The 21,765-nt window shown below is 37.9% G+C and overlaps 1 protein-coding gene across 4 annotated transcripts in view; it reads left to right on the top strand.

The window, feature by feature from the left end:
- RABGAP1L (RAB GTPase activating protein 1 like) overlaps window positions 1-21,765 on the top strand; it is an 856,710-nt gene that overhangs the window by 43,620 nt on the left and 791,325 nt on the right. For 2 of the 4 annotated variants that reach the window (XM_030823945.1, XM_030823946.1), the window contains exons 2-3: window positions 4,419-4,478; window positions 6,274-6,466. In XM_030823945.1, coding sequence (XP_030679805.1) covers window positions 4,452-4,478; window positions 6,274-6,466 — 220 coding nt within the window. In that variant the 5' untranslated portion in view covers window positions 4,419-4,451. Of the gene's footprint in view, window positions 1-4,418; window positions 4,590-6,273; window positions 6,467-21,765 lie in introns of all 4 variants that reach the window. The other 2 variants (XM_012511351.2, XM_003258906.3) reach the window with 1 other exon arrangement.

Here is a 21,765-nt window from a genome sequence, read left to right as displayed (position 1 = left end):
AGGGATCTAGTTTCAGCTTTCTGCATATGGCTAGCCAGTTTTCCCAGCACCATTATTAAATAGGGAATCCTTTCCCCATTTCTTGTTTTTGTCAGGTTTGTCAAAGATCAGATAGATATAGATATGTGGCATTATTTCTGAGGGCTCTGTTCTGTTCGATTGGTCTATATCTCTGTTTTGGTACCAGTACCATGCTGTTTTGGTTACTATAGCCTTGTAGTATAGTTTGAAGTCAGGTAGCATGATGCCTCCAGCTTTGTTCTTTTGGCTTAGGATTGACTTGGCAATGCAGGCTCTTTTTTGGTTCCATATGAACTTTAAAGTAGTTTTTTTCCAATTCTGTGAAGAATGTCATTGGTAGCTTGATGGGGATGGCATTGCATCTACAAATTATCTTGGGCAGTATGGCCATTTTCACGATGTTGATTCTTCCTACCCATGAACATGGAATGGTCTTCCATTTGTATTCTCTTCTATTTCATTCAGGAGTGGTTTGTAGTTCTCCTTGAAGAGGTCCTTCACATCCCTTGTAATTTGGATTCCTAGGTATTTTATTCTCTTTGAAGCAATTGTGAATGGGAGTTCACTCATGATTTGGCTCTCTGTTTGTCTGTTATTGGTGCATAAGAATGCTTGTGATTTTTCACATTGATTTTGTATCCTGAGACTTTGCTGAAGTTGCTTATCAGCTTAAGGAGATTTTGGGCTGAGACAATGGGGTTTTCTAGATATACAATCATGTCATCTGCAAACAGGGACAATTTGACTTCCTCTTTTCCTAATTGAATGCCCTTTATTCCCTTCTCCTGCCTGATTGCCCTGGCCAGAACTTCCAACACTATGTTGAATAGGAGTGGTGAGAGAGGGCATCCCTGTCTTGTGCCAGTTTTCAAAGGGAGTGCTTCCAGTTTTTGTCCATTCAGTATGATATTGGCCGTGGGTTTGTCATTAATAGCTCTTATTATTTTGAGATACGTCAAATCAATACCTAATTTATTGAGAGTTTTTAGCATGAAGGGTTGTTGAATTTTGTCAAAGGCCTTTTCTGCATCTGTTGAGATAATCATGTGGTTTTGATTGCTAAAAATTGGAATAATTGAACTCATGTAGATAGAGAATTAGAACAATGATTACCAGAAGCTGAGAAGGGTAGTGGGAAGGTGGGATGGGGAAGGGACATGGGGATGGTTAATAGGTATGAAAAAATAATTAGAATGATAAAACCAGGCCGGGTGCGGTGGCTCACGCCTGTAATCCCAGCACTTTGGGAGGCCGAGGCAGGCGGATCACGGAGTCAGGAGCTCGAGACCACAGTGAAACCCCGTCTCTACTAAAAATACAAAAAATTAACTGGGCACAGTGGCGGGTGCCTTTAGTCCCAGCTACTCGGGAGGCTGAGGCAGGAGAATGGCATGAACCCGGGAGGCGAAGCTTGCAGTGAGCCGAGATCGCGCCACTGCACTCTAGCCTGGGCGAAAGAGTGAGACTCCATCCCAAAAAAAAAAAAAAAAAAAAAAGAAAGAATGAATAAAACCTAGTATCTGCTAGCATAACAGGGTGAATGTAGTCAAAATTAATTTAATTGGACATTTAAAAATAACTAAGAGAATAATTGAATTGCTTCTAACACAAAGCATAAATGCTTGAGGTGATGGATACTCCATTTGCCCTGATGTGATTACTATGCATTTCATGCCTACTCACATAACATTAATATATACACATGTACCCACAAAAATGAAAAATAAAGGAGTAAAAAAGTAAATTTTTAAATAATTTTATACTGCATGTAACCCATGTACAAGTAGTGCCATTACCTTTTAACAGGGTATTTCCAATTCCTCTCTCTCTACCCCTCCCTTTTTTTTGCCATTGCTGTCATGTTTTTTTTATCCATGTGGTATAATCATCCAATACATTTATTCTTTTATCACATAGATCCACATTTTTGACCTATATCATTTTCTTTCTGTCTGAAGAACTACTTTTAATCTTTTTTTCAAGTCAGATGTGCTGGCAATGATTTTTCTTGGTTTTTGCTTGTGTTGGACTTGTGTGATTAAGGAATTATAATGAGAAAGTGATGGGGACAAGGGTGTATTGGGCCTTGTAAGTCTTGGGAAGCAGTTTGAATTTTATTTAAATTTTAGTGAAAAGGTTTTGGTCTGGAGTTTTCATGTAATCTAATTTATTTTCCGAAAAAAATTAAATAAATAAATTGGCAGCTTTGTGAACAGTGACGTAGATTGAGGGAAGAAGACTGGAAATAGAAGATAGGTTAGGAGGCTTTTACAGTAGATAAGAGCATTGTTTGGACTAGAGTGGTAGTAGTAGTAGACAGAAAAATGGATAGATGTGAGGCTTATTTTGGAAGTGGGTCCAACATGACTTGCTGATGTGAGGAGTAAAGAAGTGGAGGTGAATCAAGGATGATATCCAGGTTTCTTGTTCAAGTAACTTTGTAGAAGATGGTGGTGTTATTTACTGAAATGGTAAATCGGGACTGCAAACAAGTTTGGAGGAGACATTAGGAATTCCATTTTGGTCATGTTTCATTTAAGATACTGATAAGACTTCCACATGGAAATATTAAGTAGAGAGGTGGATTTCAGGGCAGGAATTTAGAGAAGATATTTGAGTTGGGATAGAAATTTGGAAGACTGTTAGCCTGTAGATGGTATTTTCGTCCATGACAATGAGAGACATTACTTAGAGTGTGTGACAAGGGAGAAGGTCAGGATCTGAACTCAGGGAATTTCCAACATTTAGAAATCAGGTAGAGGAGCAGCAACCTGAGAAAGACTTGAAGGATTGACCAAAGAAAGACATCTGGAATATGTGGTATGTTGGCAGTTAAGGATTCATCGTGCAGTCTGGAAGAGTAAAGACATGGCTTGTAATACATTCTGCATTTTTAGAAACGTAATATACAAAGTGAGAAAAAAACCTTCGGAGGACAGATGAATGTTGCTTGAAGGGTTTTATGAAGGAAGGGTGTTAACATGCATAACAGAAATAAATGATGGCTAGCTAATTACACTGGTCCAGGAGTATGGTTATTTTTTATTTTGATATTCTTGAAGTTTTTGATTTTTTATAAAGTTGGAAAGTAATTACTTTTTAAAAGATAAACATGTAAATTGAAGCTAGAATCATTCTTTTTATTGCCAAGAGTAATGGTGTTAGTGTCACCTAATGGCAAAATGGAATATTGCAGCTATACTTATAGGCTATAATGAAAAAGGTAACCTAATTAGAAAGAAAATAACATTTCTGGGGGGATTTTAGGCATGGATCAGTAGACTTACTATGGCTTACAAGGTCCTGTGTTCTTTAGCCCTAGCCTGCTTGTCCTGCCCCTCTTATCACATCACTCATTTGGTCACTGAGCAGATTGTGTAATAGTAGGGTTCTTTTTTGTCTTTCAGGTTTTGGCTCAGATATTTTCCTCTCAGCTTTTTCCTACCACCTTAATTTGTCCCTATACTTCCCATAGCTACTGTTTGTCACATTAACGTGTTTATTTTTTGCATAGCCTTTCGAGTGACCTGGAATCACCATTTGCTCACTTTTTTGTTTGTTTTCTTACTAGTATGTAAGCCCCAGAAGTGCAGGCTACTTGTTTTCCTTATTCACTTAGGTAACCTCAGGGCTGAGTTGTGTCTATTATATAGTGTATGTCTGCATTTAAACTTATTTGTGTGAGTACATGAACTTCTGGATATGATAGTGTGTGTTGTTTCTATGCTGTGGAGATCTATCCAGAAAACAATTACACTGTGTTTGATTATTGAAACATTATTTGCTATGTGAAGGCAATATAGAAGCTTTTTTCTTTTTCTTTTTGGTGTTAATAAGTGATAATGTGTCAGGAAAGAGAAGCTATATGTCTTAGGATGTCGAATTCTGTATTAGTCAACTTTAGTTACTCAGAAAAAATATTTGCAGGTACAATATTCGGTCTTGAGATAAGTTTTTTTTTTTTGAAGCATCTAGATTTAATTAATATAGCAGTGTCAGTGAATATGGTTTTGTGTCTGTGTGTGCATTTGTAGGTATTTCTAGTATCATTTAATTATTTCCTCTATTAAAAAGGAAAGAAAACAGTATTTCTAAGAGAAATGAGAGTGAATGTGTCAGGTAAACAGTGATAAATCTGGTTGAGATATGGACTGGTTTGTGTAAATTTTTAGGTAACAATATGGCTCTGTTAGTCTGGAAACTTAGGATGAAGAGAGAGTACATTTCCATTAAGTGGCTCAGTCCAAGAAGGTAGCCTCCCTAACTTTGAGATAATTATCTAGCCAGCAGGATTCTTCTTCACATAAACCGTTTTTAAAGCTTTATTAGTTCAGTTTTTAATTAGTTCATGTTTTTAATCAGTAGGTTTTTTTTTTTTAATCTTTTCGTTTTTCCAGGTGGATGTGGGAAGAGAAGTTTGCAGAACTGAAATGGAGGTCAGAGCTTCGTTACAGAAGGTTAGTGGATCATCTGATTCTGTGGCTACAATGAACAGTGAAGAATTTGTTTTGGTTCCTCAGTATGCAGATGATAATTCTACAAAACATGAAGAGAAACCTCAACTGAAGGTATTTTTTTCTTTTCTACATATGGTATAATTTTTAACTAAAAAAAAAAAACTTTGAAACCTATCTCAGGAGATGTGTAAAATGCAAAGGTTTTTCTCAAGTGCTGACTTTCAAAATAAAATCAATGTTTGATTTATCCAGACCCTAATTATTTGGTTTGTGTATTTTAAAAACTTCTTGCTTTTGGTTATTTACCTTTTGATTTGGAATTTTAGCGGGAAGAATAAAAGAGGAAAAAGAAGAGAAAGGATTTTTTGGTGAATTAGACATAATGGTTAAATTTTACATTACTTTATCTGGATGTTTTTGTTTCTCTTACTGCTGGGTTTTAGAAGTTAATTAAATGTTTTGCTTTCACTTGAGAGACTTTTTTTTCTTTATGATTTTTATGTTTTAAATCAGCTGGTAACGTTCCATTGTGTGATTTAACAGTCGACTTGTCTGAATGTTTTTAAAGCATGTATTTTTAGCATTTGAGTTTTTATTTAGATATGGTCCCTTTTTCACTTTTGTGTTGCACTTTCTAAGTCAAAGAAAAGGAAGCAAGTAAACTCAGTTATATAGGCTTGAAAATGGTATAACTATCTTCCAGAAATAGGAATAGGAAAAGTAGTTAAAAGCGCTATATATTATTTATGACTTTTATTTAGTATTAACTATGGCATCAAAGGTATATTAATATGTCAGTCTAATAAAATATATTCTGAAGATGAGATTACTAAATGTTTATGTTGAGAATATATTGTTTTATAATTTTATTTAAATAATCAATGGCTTTATTTTTAGATACCTGTATTTTAGCATTATTGTGTTTAAGACATCCTTTGTTTGTTTAGGCTTTGTGTTTCACCTGCCTTTGAGAAAACTATGAGTCAACTTAAGTGTAAGGAAATTAGCAATATTCATCTTGGGAGCTAGCAAACAATTTGTAAAGAAATCAGAAATATGGTTATGCTATGCTAACAAGAAATATAACCTTTTAAATGATATTCATAATAGACCCGATTTAAATTTACCTATTTTTTCCTTTAGACATGTAAATTTAAGGTTATCTGATTTTTAGGATGTGTTCCTAAAAAAGAAAAAGAAAAAGAAAAAGAAGGGCCAGGCGTGGTGGCTCATAGCCTGTACTCCCAGCACTTTGGGAGGCCAAGGTGGGCGGATTGCTTGAGGTAAGGAGCTCAAGACCAGCCTGGCCAACGTGGGGAAATCCCGTCTCTACAAAAAATACAAAAATTAGCTGGGTGTGGTTGTGCATGCCTGTAGTCCCATCTACTTTAGAGGCTGAGGCATGAGAATTGCTTGAACCCAGGAGGCGAAGTTTGCAATGAGCCGAGATTGCACCACTGCATTCCAGCCTGGGTGACAGAGTGAGACTGTCTTTAAAAAGAAAGGGGAAAAAAGATAAATACATCTCTGTAAATAGGATCTTATATAAAATGTAGTTGGAAACTGTCAAGTATTTTATAAAGAATCCTCTTGTGAAACTGATAATCTTCCTCTAATTTAGTTTTATAACCGGGATTTTAATGTATTATATGTGTGAAACAACGTCGTAGTATTTTAGTAACCATATTTAAATATTTAGATTGTTTTAATTTCTTCTAGAAATGAAATATTTTCATAAAATTTAGCTTCAGAACTATGGTAGAATTGAAACAGAATTGTCTTGCTCTGTCCGTAGATAGTTTCTAATGGTGATGAACAATTGGAAAAAGCCATGGAAGAGATTTTGAGAGATTCCGAGAAAAGGCAAAGCAGTCTTCTTGTTGATTGTCAAAGTTCCAGTGAGATTTCAGACCATTCGTTTGGAGATATTCCAGCCAGCCAAACAAATAAGCCATCTCTTCAGTTAGTTTTGGATCCGTCTAACACAGGTACTGTATTGAATTCTTAGAAACTATTAAAGAAATGGGATAAAGTAATAGTGAAAAGTTTAAGATGAAAATCAGAAAAAATTGTTAGCTCTTTTCAAGCTTTCTGTTCTTGTTGAGTTTCCACTTCAGTGTTATGTTTCTGCCTATATCTTTGCCTATAAAAATCAGGTCTTAATGTTCTTTGGGAACAAAGACTATGTCTGGGTCCTCATTTTACCCCTAGTACTTCATGCATGGTAGGTCCTCAACAGATACTTACTGAACAAATGAGTAAATACTTGGGCATCACAGAATAGTGTAATGGAGATAGTCTTTCATATGATGTGCCTTTTTACTCAGTTTCACTACACTTATTTAAAGTGATATTTAGTAAAAACTCTAAGTAAAATATATCAATTCCAGCAGTGTATTAAATGATAAATACATCTATGAATAATTAGGATTTGTACTTTGAATACTAGCTTATAAGTCAAGATGCTTTTGGGCAAAAATAAATAAAACCAAAACCAACTCCAACTTCAGCTGGCTTAAACACCACAGGTATAGTTTGATCTAGGCTCTGATGGTGTTTTTTTGGTAAACTACTCAGCTCTGATCTTCTCTATGTTACCTTTCTCCTTAGCTGGTTACAAAGTAGCTACCAGCAGAAACTGGTAGGTAAGGGAAGGTGACCTATTTATGCCTGGTGGCAAAGAGAAAGTCTTCATTCTTTTACTGATTTTTAAAATTTCTTTGGTGACAGGGTCTCATTCTGTCATCTAGGCTGAAGTGCAGTGATGCCATTCAGCCTTCTGAGTAGCTGGGCATGTACTACCGTGCCTAGCTAAATTTTTTTTTTTTTGTAGTGATGGGGTTTTCCATGTTGACCAGGCTGGTCTTGAACTCTTGGCTTCAGGCGATCTGCCCACCTCAGCCTCCCAAAGTGTCGGGATTACCAGTGCAAGCCATTGCACCCATCCCTAGCCTCTTTTACGGATTAAATAAAAGTTCTGGGTTTCACTCTGTTTGGACCAGTGAAACCATTTTCTAGTGGTGAGGGAAATGACATGAACTGATAGCTGTAGGCCTGGGTTACATTCAAACCTCTAAATAAGTCACTCTGACAGAGGGGATGGGATTATCCTAACTGGCTTAGGGAACTGGTGATTCATTTCTGAACCAAATGAACCTTGGTACAGGGTAAGTATAGGTATGGCCAAACTTATACAATAGGACTATGATGCATTTGTGTAGGGAGTGTAATCACAATGCCTTCCATGACAAGGATGATTAAGCATTAGAAAAATCTTTCAGTGTGGTTTACCACATAAAGTGGTGAAGAGCGAAAAAGTATCAATAGATAAAGAACAAGCACTGGATAAAATTTAAAATTTTACATGTGTACGCACATGTAAAGTTCTTGGAAAACTTAGAAGGAAACTTGTTTAACCAAATATCTATCAGTCTTATGTTTTATGCTGAAATTTAAAATGCATTACCATCAAGATATATTGAAACAGGAGCAGTTAGGGCATGATAGCTATCACCATAGCTCTTTGACATTGTACTAAAGAATCCAGCCAATGCAAGATCACAGGAAAAAGAAATGAAGTGTGATAAGAAAAAAAGTGAAAAAATTCTCATGATTGGTAAAGTATTTAAGAAAGTGAATCGATAAGCTATTAGATTTAAAGACTTTTTGCCAGGCATGGTGGCTCACGCCTGTAATCCCAGCAATTTGGGAGGGTGAGGCGGGCAGATCACTTGAGATCAGGAGTTTGAGACCAGCCTGGCCAACATGGCAAAACCTCATCTCTATTAAAAATACAAAAATGGCTGGGCGGGGTGGCTCAAGCCTGTAATCCCAGCACTCTGGGAGGCCAAGGTGGGCCAGTCACGAGATCAGGAGTTCAAGACCAGCCTGGCTAATATAGTGAAACCCCATCTTTACTAAAAATACAAAAATTAGCTGGGTGTGGTGGCACGTGCCTGTAGTCCTGGCTACTCAGGAGGCTGAGGTGAGAGAATCGCTTGAACCTGGGAGGCGGAGGTTGCAGTGAGCCGAGACCGCACCATTGCACTCCAGCCTGTGTGACAGTGAGACTCTGTCTAAAAAAAAAAAAAAAAAAAAAAAAAATTAGCTGGGCAGGGTGGGGAACGCCTGAAATCCCAGCTGCTCAGGAGGCTGAGACAGAAAAGTCACTTGAACCCAGGAGGTAGAGGTTGCAATGAACTGAGATCATGCCACTGCACTCCAACCTGGGCAACAGAGTGAGACTCCATCTCAAAAAAAAAAAAAAAAAAAAAAAAGATTTAACGACTTTTAGGAAGGTTAGCAGCAACAGTAGAAAATAAAATTGCCATTCATAATACCAAGAAAAATAATAGGTATCAAGGAAGAAACAAAAATTTATGTAAAATTTTAATAAAATTATAAAATGTTATTGAAGGAAATGGACACCTGAATGAATGGGGAGAGATGCCATGTTGATTGATAGGAGTCAACCTTGAAAAGATGTAACGTATCTCTAAATTAGTCTGTAACTTGGGTGGGAATTTGAAGTTTTCAGTTACTTTTATAAACATTCTGAAATGTATCTGGACAAGTAGAGGTACACAGGTAGCTAAGAAAATTTTTAAAAAGAACATTATGTATTAAGATAGACTACAGAGTTACAGTGATCAAACCAATGTGGTATTGGCTTGTTATAGAAGTGAATCACTAGAACAGGGTACCAGAAACAAACCTATGTATATAAAGGATTTCAGTATATGACAGAATTTGCTTTACATATCACTGGGGGAATGGTAACTATGCAGTAAATGGTGTTGGGACAGTTGCATTTTTGAGTGGAATAAAATAAAATTAGGTTCCTTAGTTGTACATAAAAATTATTTTTAGTGAATCAAATATTTAAAGTGAAAAATAAGCCTTAAGAAGAAAACAATGGAGCATATTTTTGTGATTGTCAGGGTAGGAAAAGCCAAATCAGAAACAGAAAAGATAGTTGCATATCATTATAGAAAAATTTAAGTCTGGGCTGGGCATGGTGGCTCACACCTGTAATCCCAGCACTTTGGGAGGCCAAGGTGGGTGGATTACTTGAGGTCAGGAGTTCAAGACCAGCCTGGCCAACATGGTGAGACCCCATCTCTACTAAAATACAAAAATTATCTGGGCATGGTGGTTCACGCCTGTAATCCCAGCTACTTGGGAGGCTGAGGCAGGAGAATCGCTTGAACCCAGGAGACGGAGGTTGCAGTGAGCCGAGATCACAACACTGCACTCCAGCCTGGGCAACAGAGTGAGACTCCATCTCAAAAAAAAAATTTAAATCTGAGTGCAAAAGACCATTCGGGTTATCTATTTCTTCTTGAGTGTACTTAGGTGTTTTCATCTTTCAAGTAATTGGTCAATTTCACCTAAGTATGGGGATAGAGTTGTTTCTCTGTTATAGAGTAATATTCTCTTGTTATCCTTTTAATGTCTGCAGGATGTGTATTAATATCCTCTCATTCCTGATATTGACATGTATTACATATACAAACATTGAAAAACCTACCAGTCTAATAATTTTGCTTTCAACAGCCATACGTGTATTTCCCTGAGCACTTTAAAAATGCTTTTCCAGTGTCTTCTCATCTCCATTGTTTCTGATAACAAATCTGAAGTGATTTGAATCATTGTTCTCCTGTTTGTAATGTGTTATTTTTCTTTGCTTTTGGTACTTTTATTTCATTGTTTTCTTTTCAGCAGTTTGATTATCTGTGTGTGGTTTTCTTTCAGTTTATCTTTTTTTTTGGATCACTGAGATTCTTGAATCTGTAAATTTATATCTTTAACCAAATTTGGGAGTTTTCACCCATTATTTCTTGGTAATTGTTTTGTTTCTACGCTAATCTCTTTCTTTTCTGGGACTCAGTAGACAAAAATGGTAGACATTTCCATACTGTTTTCACAATTCCTTAGGCTCTTTTCATTGTTTTCCCTATGTTCAAGCTCACTGACTTTTTACTTTGTTAATCTCCATTCTGCTATTGAGATCATCTGATGAATTTTTAATTTTAGATATTGTATTTTTCTGTTTTTAAATTTACATTGTTTTTTAAAGTTTTTTTGTTTCTCTGTTGATAGTTTTGATATTTTTATTCATTACAGGTGTTTTCACATTTATTTTATGGAGTATTTATGGAGTAACTGGGACATCTTGGGATTGGTCTGTGGATTATTTTTTCACTTGAGGATAGATCACCCTTTTATGTTTGTTGAGTAATTGGCTTGTTCCCAGATTTTTTGAATCTTACGTTTTGAGACTATTTCTTGTTAAAATCGTCTGAAGAATGTTGACTTTTTTTTTTTTTTTTTTAAAAAAAAGCAGACATTCCACCTGGTTGTGTCCAGACTGCAAGATCTGTCTTGCTTTCTGGTTCCAAAGTATTTTCAATTCTTAAAACCTTTGCTGTGCTTCTTCAGTCTGTTCCACATGCATACACAGTTTGTTAGTTTACACACGGAATTAGGGGATTATCTTCTTCAGCTCTCTCCTCTCTGAGATTTCCCCACACTCTCTGGCTTCCTTGGGCCATTTTCCTTCTACCCCTGTGTTAGAAAGACAGGTTTCTTTCTTAGAGTTTTTGCTGCTTTGTGCTGTTTTGCAGAATCTCATGTCTGGAGCACTTTATGACAAACTGGTGAGAGAAAAGAGAGGAAAAAATGATAGAGATTTTCTTTTCCATTTTTGGGTTATAGGGGCCTCTTTGCTTTGGTATTTTAGCCTTTGAGACACATTTCTTTTCCTCCAGATTGTAGATGCTTACCATACCACCACCACTACCAGTATTTCAGGTAGTTCTGTGGTCGGGGCTAGTGGTAGAACTGGGAGAGAAAGCAAAACAGAAACAAGTCATGATTTCTGAGATGCTCTCTAGTTTGCAGGGACTTCTTTTTATGTTATTTGGCCAGAAAGATTGGATTTCTTTGTTCTGTTGCTCACTGCTGTTCTGCAACTCGGACTGCCCTTAGGTCAAAGCTGGGAGGTGATGACGACAAAAATGGAAAACTCACCACTGTAACAGAGGTTCAGGTTTTCACTTTCCTCTCCAATCTGGCTGTTCCTGTTTACTTTTTAAAAAGAGGCTGGATGTGGTGGCTCACGCCTGTAGTCCCAGTGCTTTGGGAAGCCAAAGTGGGCGGATCACTTGAGCTCAGGAGTTCAAGACCAGCCTGCGCAACATAGCGAAACCCAATCTCAATAAAAAAAGAAAGAAAGAAAGAGTCCTCCGGTCGTTGCTTTTTACATTCTGTCAAGAGTTTTCAGGTATAATCTGTGGGAGAGATAACTTATAACAGTGGGAGAGAGAAATTATAACAGACTTATCACTTCAATTTGACTGGTCCAGTTCAATCATCTTGAGTCTCTTTTTACCGTTTTGAAGTTCAGCTATTAAGGACATAGTTGCTTAGAATTTTTGTGTTTTCTTAATGAATTGACCATTTTAGCCTTGTGAAATATCCCTTTTCTTTTTGTTAAAATTCCTTGTCCTGAAGTCTAGTTTTTCTTATATTAATATAGCCACTTTTGGTTTCTTATGATTAGTATTTGCATGGTATATATATTTTTTCCTTTTTTAAAAAAAATTTGCGTCTATTTTTATCTTTAAAGAGTGTTTCTTTTTTTTTATTATTATTATACTTTAAGTTTTAGGGTACATGTGCACAATGTGCAGGTTTGTTACATGTGTAACCATGTGCCATGTTGGTGTGCTGCACCCACGAACACATCACCCAGCATTAGGTATATCTCCTAATGCTGTGCCTCCCCCCTCCCCCCACCCGACAACAGTCCCCGGAGTGTGATGTTCCCCTTCCTGTGTCCATGTGTTCTCATTGTTCAACCTATGAGTGAGAACATGCGGTGTTTGGATTTTTGTCCTTGCGATAGTTTACTGAGAATGATGGTTTCCAGTTTCATCCATGTCCCTACAAAGGACATGAACTTATCATTTTTTATGGCTGCATAGTATTCCATGGTGTATATGTGCCACATTTTCTTAATCCAGTCTATCATTGTTGGACATTTGGGTTGGTTCCAAGTCTTTGCTATTGTGAATAGTGCTGCAATAAACATATGTGTGCATGTGTCTTTATAGCAGCATGATTTATAGTCCTTTGGGCATATACCCAGTAATGGGATGGCTGGGTCAAATGGTATTTCTAGTTCTAGATCCCTGAGGAATCGCCACACTGACTCCACAATGGTTGAACTAGTTTACAGTCCCACCAACAGTGTAAAAGTGTTCCTATTTCTCCACATCCTCTCCAGCACCTGTTGTTTCCTGACTTTTTAATGACTGCCATTCTAACTGGTGTGAGATGGTATCTCATTGTGGTTTTGATTTGCATTTCTCTGATGGCCAGTGATGATGAGCATTTTTTCATGTGTTTTTTGGCTGCATAAATGTCGTCTTTTGAGAAGTGTCTGTTCATGTCCTTCGCCCACTTTTTGATGGGGTTGTTTTTTTCTTGTAAATTTGTTTGAGTTCATTGTAGATTCTGGATATTAGCCCTTTGTCAGATGAGTAGGTTGTGAAAATTTACTCCCATTTTGTAGGTTGCCTGTTCACTCTGATGGTAGTTTCTTTTGCTGTGCAGAAGCTCTTTAGTTAAATTAGATCCCATTTGTCAATTTTGGCTTTTGTTGCCATTGCTTTTGGTGTTTTCGACATGAAGTCCTTGCCCATGCCTATGTCCTGAATGGTATTGCCTAGGTTTTCTTCTAGGGTTCTTAAGGTTTTAGGTCTAACATGTAAGTCTTTAATCCATCTTGAATTAATTTTTGTATAAGGTGTAAGGAAGGGATCCAGTTTCAGCTTTCTACATATGGCTAGCCAGTTTTCCCAGCACCATTTATTAAATAGGGAATTCTTTTCCCATTGCTTGTTTTTGTCAGGTTTGTCAAAGATCAGATAGTTGTAGATATGCGACATTATTTCTGAGGGCTCTGTTCTGTTCCATTGATCTATGTCTCTGTTTTGGTACCAGAACCATGCTGTTTTGGTTACTGTAGCCTTGTAGTATAGTTTGAAGTCAGGTAGCGTGATGCCTCCAGCTTTGTTCTTTTGGCTTAGGATTGACTTGGCGATGCGGGCTCTTTTTGGTTCCATATGAACTTTAAAGTAGTTTTTTCAATTCTGTGAAGAAAGTCATTGGTAGCTTGATGGGGATGGCATTGTATCTATAAATTACCTTGAGCAGTATGGCCATTTTCATGATATTGATTCTTCCAACCCATGAGCATGGAATGTTCTTCCATTTGTTTGTATTCTGTTTTATTTCATTGAGCAGTGGTTTGTACTTCTCCTTGAAGAGGTCCTTCATGTCCCTTGTAAGTTGGATTCCTAGGTATTTTATTCTCTTTGAAGCAGTTGTGAATGGGAGTTCACTCATGATTTGGCTCTCTGTCTGTGATTGGTGTACAAGAATGCTTGTGATTTTTGTACATTGATTTTGTATCCTGAGACTTTGCTGAAGTTGCTTATCCGCTTAAGGAGATTTTGGGCTGAGACAATGGGATTTTCTAGATATACAATCATGTCATCTGCAAACAGGGACAATTTGACTTCCTCTTTTCCTAATTGAATACCCTTTATTTCCTTCTCCTGCCTGATTGCCCTGGCCAGAACTTCCAACACTATGTTGAATAGGAGTGGTGAGAGAGGGCATCCCTGTCTTGTGCCAGTTTTCAAAGGGAATGCTTCCAGTTTTTGCCCATTGAGTATGATATTGGCCATGGGTTTGTCATAGATAGCTCTTATTATTTTGAGATATGTCCCATCAATACCTAATTTATTGAGAGTTTTTAGCATGAAGCGTTGTTGAATTTTGTCAAAGGCCTTTTCTACATCTATTGAGATAATCGTGGTTTTTGTCTTTGGTTCTGTTTATATGCTGGATTACATTTATTGATTTGCGTATGTTGAACCAGGCTTGCATCCCAGGGATGAAGCCCACTTGATCATGGTGGATAAGCTTTTTGATGTGCTGCTGGATTCGGTTTGCCAGTATTTTATTGAGGATTTTTGCATCAATGTTCATCAAGGATATTGGTCTGAAATTCTCTTTTTCTGTTGTGTCTCTGCCAGGCTTTGGTATCAGGATGATGCTGGTCTCATAAAATGTGTTAGGGAGGATTCCCTCTTTTTGTATTGATTGGAATAGTTTCAGAAGGAATGGTACCAGTTCCTCCTTGTACCTCTGGTAGAATTCGGCTGTGAATCCATCAGGTCCTGGACTCTTTTTGGTTGGTAAGCTATTGATTATTGCCACAATTTCACAGCCTGTTATTGTTCTATTCCGAGATTCACTTCCTCCTGCTTTAGTCTTGGGAGGGTGTAAGTGTCGAGGAATTTATCCATTTCTTGTAGATTTTCTAGTTTATTTGCGTAGAGGTGTTTGTAGTATTCTCTGATGGTAGTTTGTATTTCTGTGGGATCGGTGGTGATATCCCCTTTGTCATTTTTTATTGCGTCTATTTGATTCTTCTCTCTTTTCTTCTTTATTAGTCTTGCTAGCGGTCTATCAATTTTGTTGATCTTTTCAAAAAACCAGCTACTGGATTCATTAATTTTTTGAAGGGGTTTTTGTGTCTATTTCCTTCAGTTCTGCTCTGATTTTAGTTATTTCTTGCCTTCTGCTAGCTTTTGAATGTGTTTGCTCTTGCTTTTCTAGTTCTTTTAATTGTGATGTTCGGGTGTCAATTTTGGATCTTTGTTGCTTTCTCTTGTGGGCATTTAGTGGTATAAATTTCCCTCTACACACTGCTTTGAATGTGTCCCAGAGATTCTGGTATGTTGTGTCTTTGTTCTCGTTGGTTTCAAAGAACATCTTTATTTCTATCTTCATTTCGTTATGTACCCAATGTCATTCAGGAGCAGGTTGTTCAGTTTCCCTGTCGTTGAGCGGATTTGAGTTTCTTAATCCTGAGTTCTAGTTTGATTGCACTGTGGTCTGAGAGACAGTTTGTTATAATTTCTGTTCTTTTACATTTGCTGAGGAGAGCTTTAGTTCCAACTATTTGGTCAATTTTGGATAGGTGTGGTGTGGTACTGAAAAAAATGTATATTCTGTTGAATTGGGGTGGAGAGTTCTGTAGATGTCTATTAGGTCCACTTTGTGCAGAGCTGAGTTCAATTCCTGGATATCCTTGTTAACTTTCTGTCTCTTTGATCTGTCTAACGTTGACAGTGGGGTGTTAAAATCTCCCATTATTATTGTGTGGGAGTCTAAGTCTCTTTGTAGGTCACTCAGGACTTGCTTTATGAATCTGGGTGCTCCTGTATTGGGTGCATATATATTTAGGATAGTTAGTTCTTCTTGTTGAATTGATCCCTTAGTGTTATGTAATGGCTTTCTTTGTGTCTTTTGATCTTTGTTGGTTTAAAGTCTATTTTATCAGAGACTAGGATTGCAACCCTTGCCTTTTTTTGTTTTCCATTTGCTTGGTAGATCTTCCTCCATCCCTTTATTTTGAGCCTATGTGTGTCTCTGCACGTGAGATGGATTTCCTGAGTACAACACACTGATGGGTCTTGACTCCTTATCCAATTTGCCAGTCTGTGTCTTTTAATTGGAGCATTTAGCCCATTTATGTTTAAAGTTAATATTGTTATGTGTGAATTTGATCCTGTCATTATGATGTTAGCTGGTGTTTTGCTTGTTAGTTGATGCAGTTTCTTCCTAGCCTCGATGGTCTTTACAATTTGGCATGTTTTTGCAGTGGCTGGTACCGGTTGTTCCTTTCCATGTTTAGTGCTTCTTTCAGGAGCTCTCTTAGGGCAGGCCTGGTGGTGACAGAATCTCTCAGCATTTGCTTGTCTGTAAAGTATTTTATTTCTCCTTCACTTATGAAGCTTAGTTTGGCTGGATATGAAATTCTGGGTTGAAAATTCTTTTCTTTAAGAATGTTGAATATCAGCCCCCACTCTCTTCTGGCTTGTAGAGTTTCTGCTGTGAGATCAGCTGTTAGTCTGATGGGCTTCCCTTTGTGGGTAACCCGATCTTTCTCTCTGGCCGCCCTTAACATTTTTTCCTTCATTTCAACTTTGGCGAATCTGACAATTATGTGTCTTGGAGTTGCTCTTCTCGAGGAGTATCTTTGTGGCATTCTCTGTATTTCCTGAATCTGAATGTTGGCCTGCCTTGCTAGATTGGGGAAGTTCTCCTGGATAATATCTTGCAGAGTGTTTTCCAACTTGGTTCCATTCTCCCCTCACTTTCAGGTACACCAATCAGATGTAGGTTTGGTCTTTTCACATAGTCCCATATTTCTTGGAGGCTTTGTTTGTTTCTTTTTACTCTTTTTTCTTTAAACTTCCCTTCTCACTTCATTTCATTCATTTGATCTTCCATAACTGATACCCTTTCTTCCAGTTGATTGCATCGGCTACCGAGGCTTCTGCATTCTTCATGTAGTTCTTGAAACTTGGCTTTCAGCTCCATCAGCTCCTTTAAGCACTTCTCTGCATTGGTTATTTTAGTTGTACGTTCATCTAATTTTTTTTCAAAGTTTTTATCTTCTTTGCCATTGGTTTGAATTTCCTTTTATAGCTCTGAGTAGTTTGATCGTCTGAAGCCTTCTTCTCTCAACTCGTCAAAGTCATTCTCTGTCCAGCTTTGTTCCATTGCTAGTGAGGAACTGTGTTCCTTTGGAGGAGGAGAGGCACTCTGCTTTTTAGAGTTTCCAGTTTTTCTGCTGTGTTTTCTCCTCATCTTTGTAGTTTTTTCTACTTTTGGTCTTTGATGATGGTGATGTACAGATGGGTTTTTGGTGTGGGTGTCCTTTCTGTTTGTTAGTTTTCCTTCTACCAGACAGGACCCTCAGCTGCAGGTCTGTTGGAGTTTGCTAGAGGTCCACTCCAGACCCTGTTTGGCTGGGTGTCAGCAGCGGTGGCTGCAGAACAGCGGATTTTCATGAACCACAAATTCAGCTGCCTGATAGTTCCTCTGGAAGTTTTGTCTCAGAGGAGTACCTGGCTGAGTGAGGTGTCAGTCTGTCCCTACTGGGGGGTGCCTCCCAGTTAGGCTGCTCAGGGGTCAGGGACCCACTTTAGGAGGCAGTCTGCCTGTTCTCAGATCTCCAGCTGCGTGCTGGGAGAACCACTACTCTCTTCAAAGCTGTCAGACAGGGACATTTAAGTCTGCAGAGGTTACTGCTGACTTTTTGTTTGTCTGTGTCCTGCCCCAGAGGTGGAGCCTACAGAGGCAGGCAGGCCTCCTTGAGCTGTGGTGGGCTCCACCCAGTTCGAGCTTCCTGGCTGCTTTGTTTACCTAAGCAAGCCTGGGCAATGGTGGGCACCCCTCCCCCAGCCTCGCTGCCGCCTTGCAGTTTGATCTCAGACTGCTGTGCTAGCAATCAGTGAGACTTCGAGGGCGTAGGACCCTCCGAGCCAGGTGCGGGACACAATCTCCTGGTGTGTCGTTTTTCAAGCTCGTTGGAAAAGCGCAGTATTAGGGTGGGAGTGACCCGATTTTCCAGGTGCCGTCTGTCACCCCTTTCTTTGAGTAGGAAAGGGAACTCCGTGACCCCTTGCGCTTCCTGAGTGAGGCAATGCCTTGCCCTACTTCGGCTCATGCACGGTGCACTGCACCGCTGTCCTGCACCCACTGTTTGGCATTCCCTAGTGAGATGAACCCGTTACCTCAGATGGAAATGCAGAAATCACCCATCTTTTGTGTGGCTCACACTGGGAGCTGTAGGCCGGAGCTGTTCCTATTCAGCTATCTTGGCTCAAGCCAAGAGTTTTTCTTATAGATACCTTTTTAAAATCCAGTTTGACAATCTCGGTCTTTTAGTTGGGTTTAGACTAGGGTAAGTAAACTACTATCCGTAGGCCACATTCCACTTTGTACTTGTTTATGGTGTGGCTTGCAAAGTAAAAATGGTTTTTACATTTTTAAATGGCTCTAACATATCAAAAGGAGAATAATATTGTGACACATGAAGCTTATATGAAATTCAAATTTTAGTATCCATAATTAAGTTTTAAATTTTGTCAAAAAATATGTGGAAGGTTTTTTTCTCACTTGTACAAATACTTGCATAATATTGTAGATTTTGTCTCTTGGCCCACGAAACCTAAAATATTTATCATATAACCCTTTACAGAAAAAGCTGACCATTTACTTTTTTTTTTTTTTTTTGAGATGGAGTTTCACTCTTGTTGCCTAGGCTGGAGTGTAATGGCATGATCTCAGCTCACTGCAACCTCCACCTCCTGGGTTCAAGCAATTCTTCTGCCTCAGCCTCCCGAGTAGCTGGGACTACAGGTGCATGCCACCATGCCCAGCTAAATTTGTTTTTTTTTTAGTAGAGATGGGGTTTCACCCTGTTGGCCAGGATGGTCTCGATCTCTTGACCTCATGATCTGCCTGCCTTGGCCTCCCAAAGTGCTGGGATTACAGGCATGAGTCGCTGCGCCCAGCTGACCATTTACTTTTAATGTAATTTTTAATATATTTGGATCTAAATGTACTTACTCTCTTGCTGTTTTTGTCTCTTCTGTTTTTGTTTTTCCCTTCCTTTCCTGCCTTTAGATTATTTTTAATGTTCTATTTTATCTCCATTATTGGCACATTACCTATATAATTTTGTCTTATTATTTTAGTAGTTGCTGTGGAGTTTATAACTCAAGTCTTTAACTCATGTACATTCTAATAATATCGTAACACTTTATGTACGTTGTAAGGATCTTTTGTTACCTTCCAGTTTTTATGCATCTGCTCTCATTCATTTCGCTAATACATGTGTTACAAATTCTACAAAATACTGTTTTTTTTTTGCTTTAGTCTGTTATATTTTGAAGAAATTAAAGAGCAAGGAATAGGTCTTTTTCTCATATTTAACTTCTCGTGCTCTTCAGTTTTCTCTGTATCATTTTCCTGTAGCCCAAGGAACTTCCTTTAACATTCCTCTTCTGCAATTTAGAAACTGCTGTTATATCCATCTGGGGAATATTTTACTGCAGATCTTGTATTTTTTCAGCTCTAGAATTTCTTTTGGTTCTTTTTTATGTCTTTTATTTTTCTTCTTATTTTGTTAGATGTTTATCTTTAAATCCTTGATCATATTTATAATAGTCGTTGTATAGGCCTTCTTTGCCTATTTTATCATTTGTTATTTTTGGATCAGTTTCTGTACTGTTTTATATTTGGAATCTATAGAGTCATGAATCTTGGGTTACACAGGTTTGTAAAATACCTCTTCAAACAACTTCTTTTCGGCCTCCTCTTTTCTGTTTTTATTTATATTATTTTTTGTTGTTTCTCCCTGGTTCACATTCATCTTAAATTTTTTCTTTTTTTAAGACTCTAGTTACACATGTTAGACCACTTGAACTACTTAATCACCCAGGCTCCTCAGTCTTATTGTTGCTGCATAAGTGCTTGCTACATTAAGAAAAGTATGTAAAAACATACATGTATATAATAATATAATACAAAATAATTTAAACATATTACAATGTATTTGTAGCTTTTTATTTATCCCTTTTAAAATACATTTTATTGAACTGACTGAAAAAGGGAGAAAAACATGTTTCAGTGGTTGAAGAACATGGTAGATGAAGTAGTTCATTTTGAATGGCTTTAGTTCCTTAACAAAAAAGTCAGTGGTGAAGTTGCATATTTTAGTATAATATTTAGGAGCTGTAGTTGGGGAATTTGAAATGGCTTTTGTGAATTATTTATTAAAATCCTATCCTACAAGAGGAATCCTGGTAATGGCAGTCTGAAAATGCTGCAGGGACCTAATTCAAGTGATAAATGTATGCTTAATTTTGTGCAGCATGAATGTAAGTAACAGCGGGGAAGCCAAGCAGAACGTGGATTTTAGGTAGGGGCATGAAGGGAGAATGTTATACTACCTGATATACGCAGATGGATGCTCTCTAACCACAATTGGACCTTTGCTGCCTGCTGTTCTTAGAATAAAATGAACAGTTTTTTTTTTTTAAGAAATTCATTATGATGGGGGTGGAATTGGGCGAAGCAATCATAGATTCATTCATCAAAAATAATTATTTTGAGGAAAAAAATTCCATTGGAACATTTATATAGTTCATAGTAGCCAGCAAACCAGGAATGAGGGAAATAAGGAGCTTGACACTTGTTGGTATGAGATGTAACATTTTAACATTGTTTTTTTTTGCTTAGGAAGTTAGGCTGCTTAATAAATGTGGTGCAGTGAAGGATCTTTACAATCAAGAGAAACTTTTAGCTGATTTACTTTTGTTTAATCCTGATTATTTTGGGGCTAATTCACAGTATCTTTAGTATAGTTTTTCCTCCTTATTGTTCTGTATCACTTGTTAACCAAAAAGTGGCAGGTCTCAATCCATAGAGGTTTACTTGGTCAAGGGTTTAGTATGTGCCTGGGAAAAACAAGCCACAGGAGCAATTGTGACCTGTGCTTTTCTAGAGGGGTTTTGGGAACTTCAGTGTTTAAAGGGGAAAGGGTAAGCACAGGTTAAAAAAGAGGGAAAGGTAGGCAGTGAGGCAAATGGTTGCATTCTTGTGAGGCTCTGACTAGCCTCAATAAATCTACACTTTACATGTGAAAAGAGGGAGTAGAGGAAAAAGTCATTTGGGTTGGTTCCAAGTCTTTGCTATTGTGAATAGTGCTGCAATAAACATACGTGTGCATGTGTCTTTATAGCAGCATGATTTATAATCCTTAGGGTATATACCCAGTAATGGGATTGCTGAGTCAAATGGTATTTCTAGTTCTAGGTCCCTGAGGAATCGCCACACTGACTTCCACAATGGTTGAACCAGTTTACAGTCCCACCAACAGTGTAAAAGTGTTCCTATTTCTCCACATCCTCTCCAGCACCTGTTGTTTCCTGACTTTTTAATGATGGCCATTCTAACTGGTGTGAGATGGTATCTCATTGTGGAACCAACCCAAATGTCCAACAACGATAGACTGGATTAAGAAAATGTGGCACATATACACCATGGAATACTATGCAGCCATAAAAATGATGAGTTCATGTCCTTTGTAGGGACATGGATGAAGCTGGAAACCATCATTCTCAGCAAACTATCTCAGGGACAAAAAAACCAAACACTGCATGTTCTCACTCATAGGTGGGAATTGAACGATGAGAACACATGGACACAGGAAGGGAAACATCACACACCGGGGCCTGTTGTGGGGTGGGGGGAGTGGGGAGGGACAGCATTAGGAGATATACCTAATGTTAAATGACGAGTTAATGGGTGCAGCACACCAACATGGCACATGTATACATATGTAACAAAC

The sequence above is a fragment of the Nomascus leucogenys genome, chromosome 12 (assembly GCF_006542625.1).
Source record: "Nomascus leucogenys isolate Asia chromosome 12, Asia_NLE_v1, whole genome shotgun sequence".
NCBI lineage: Eukaryota > Metazoa > Chordata > Mammalia > Primates > Hylobatidae > Nomascus > Nomascus leucogenys.
This window is presented reverse-complemented; position numbering and strand designations above follow the sequence as displayed.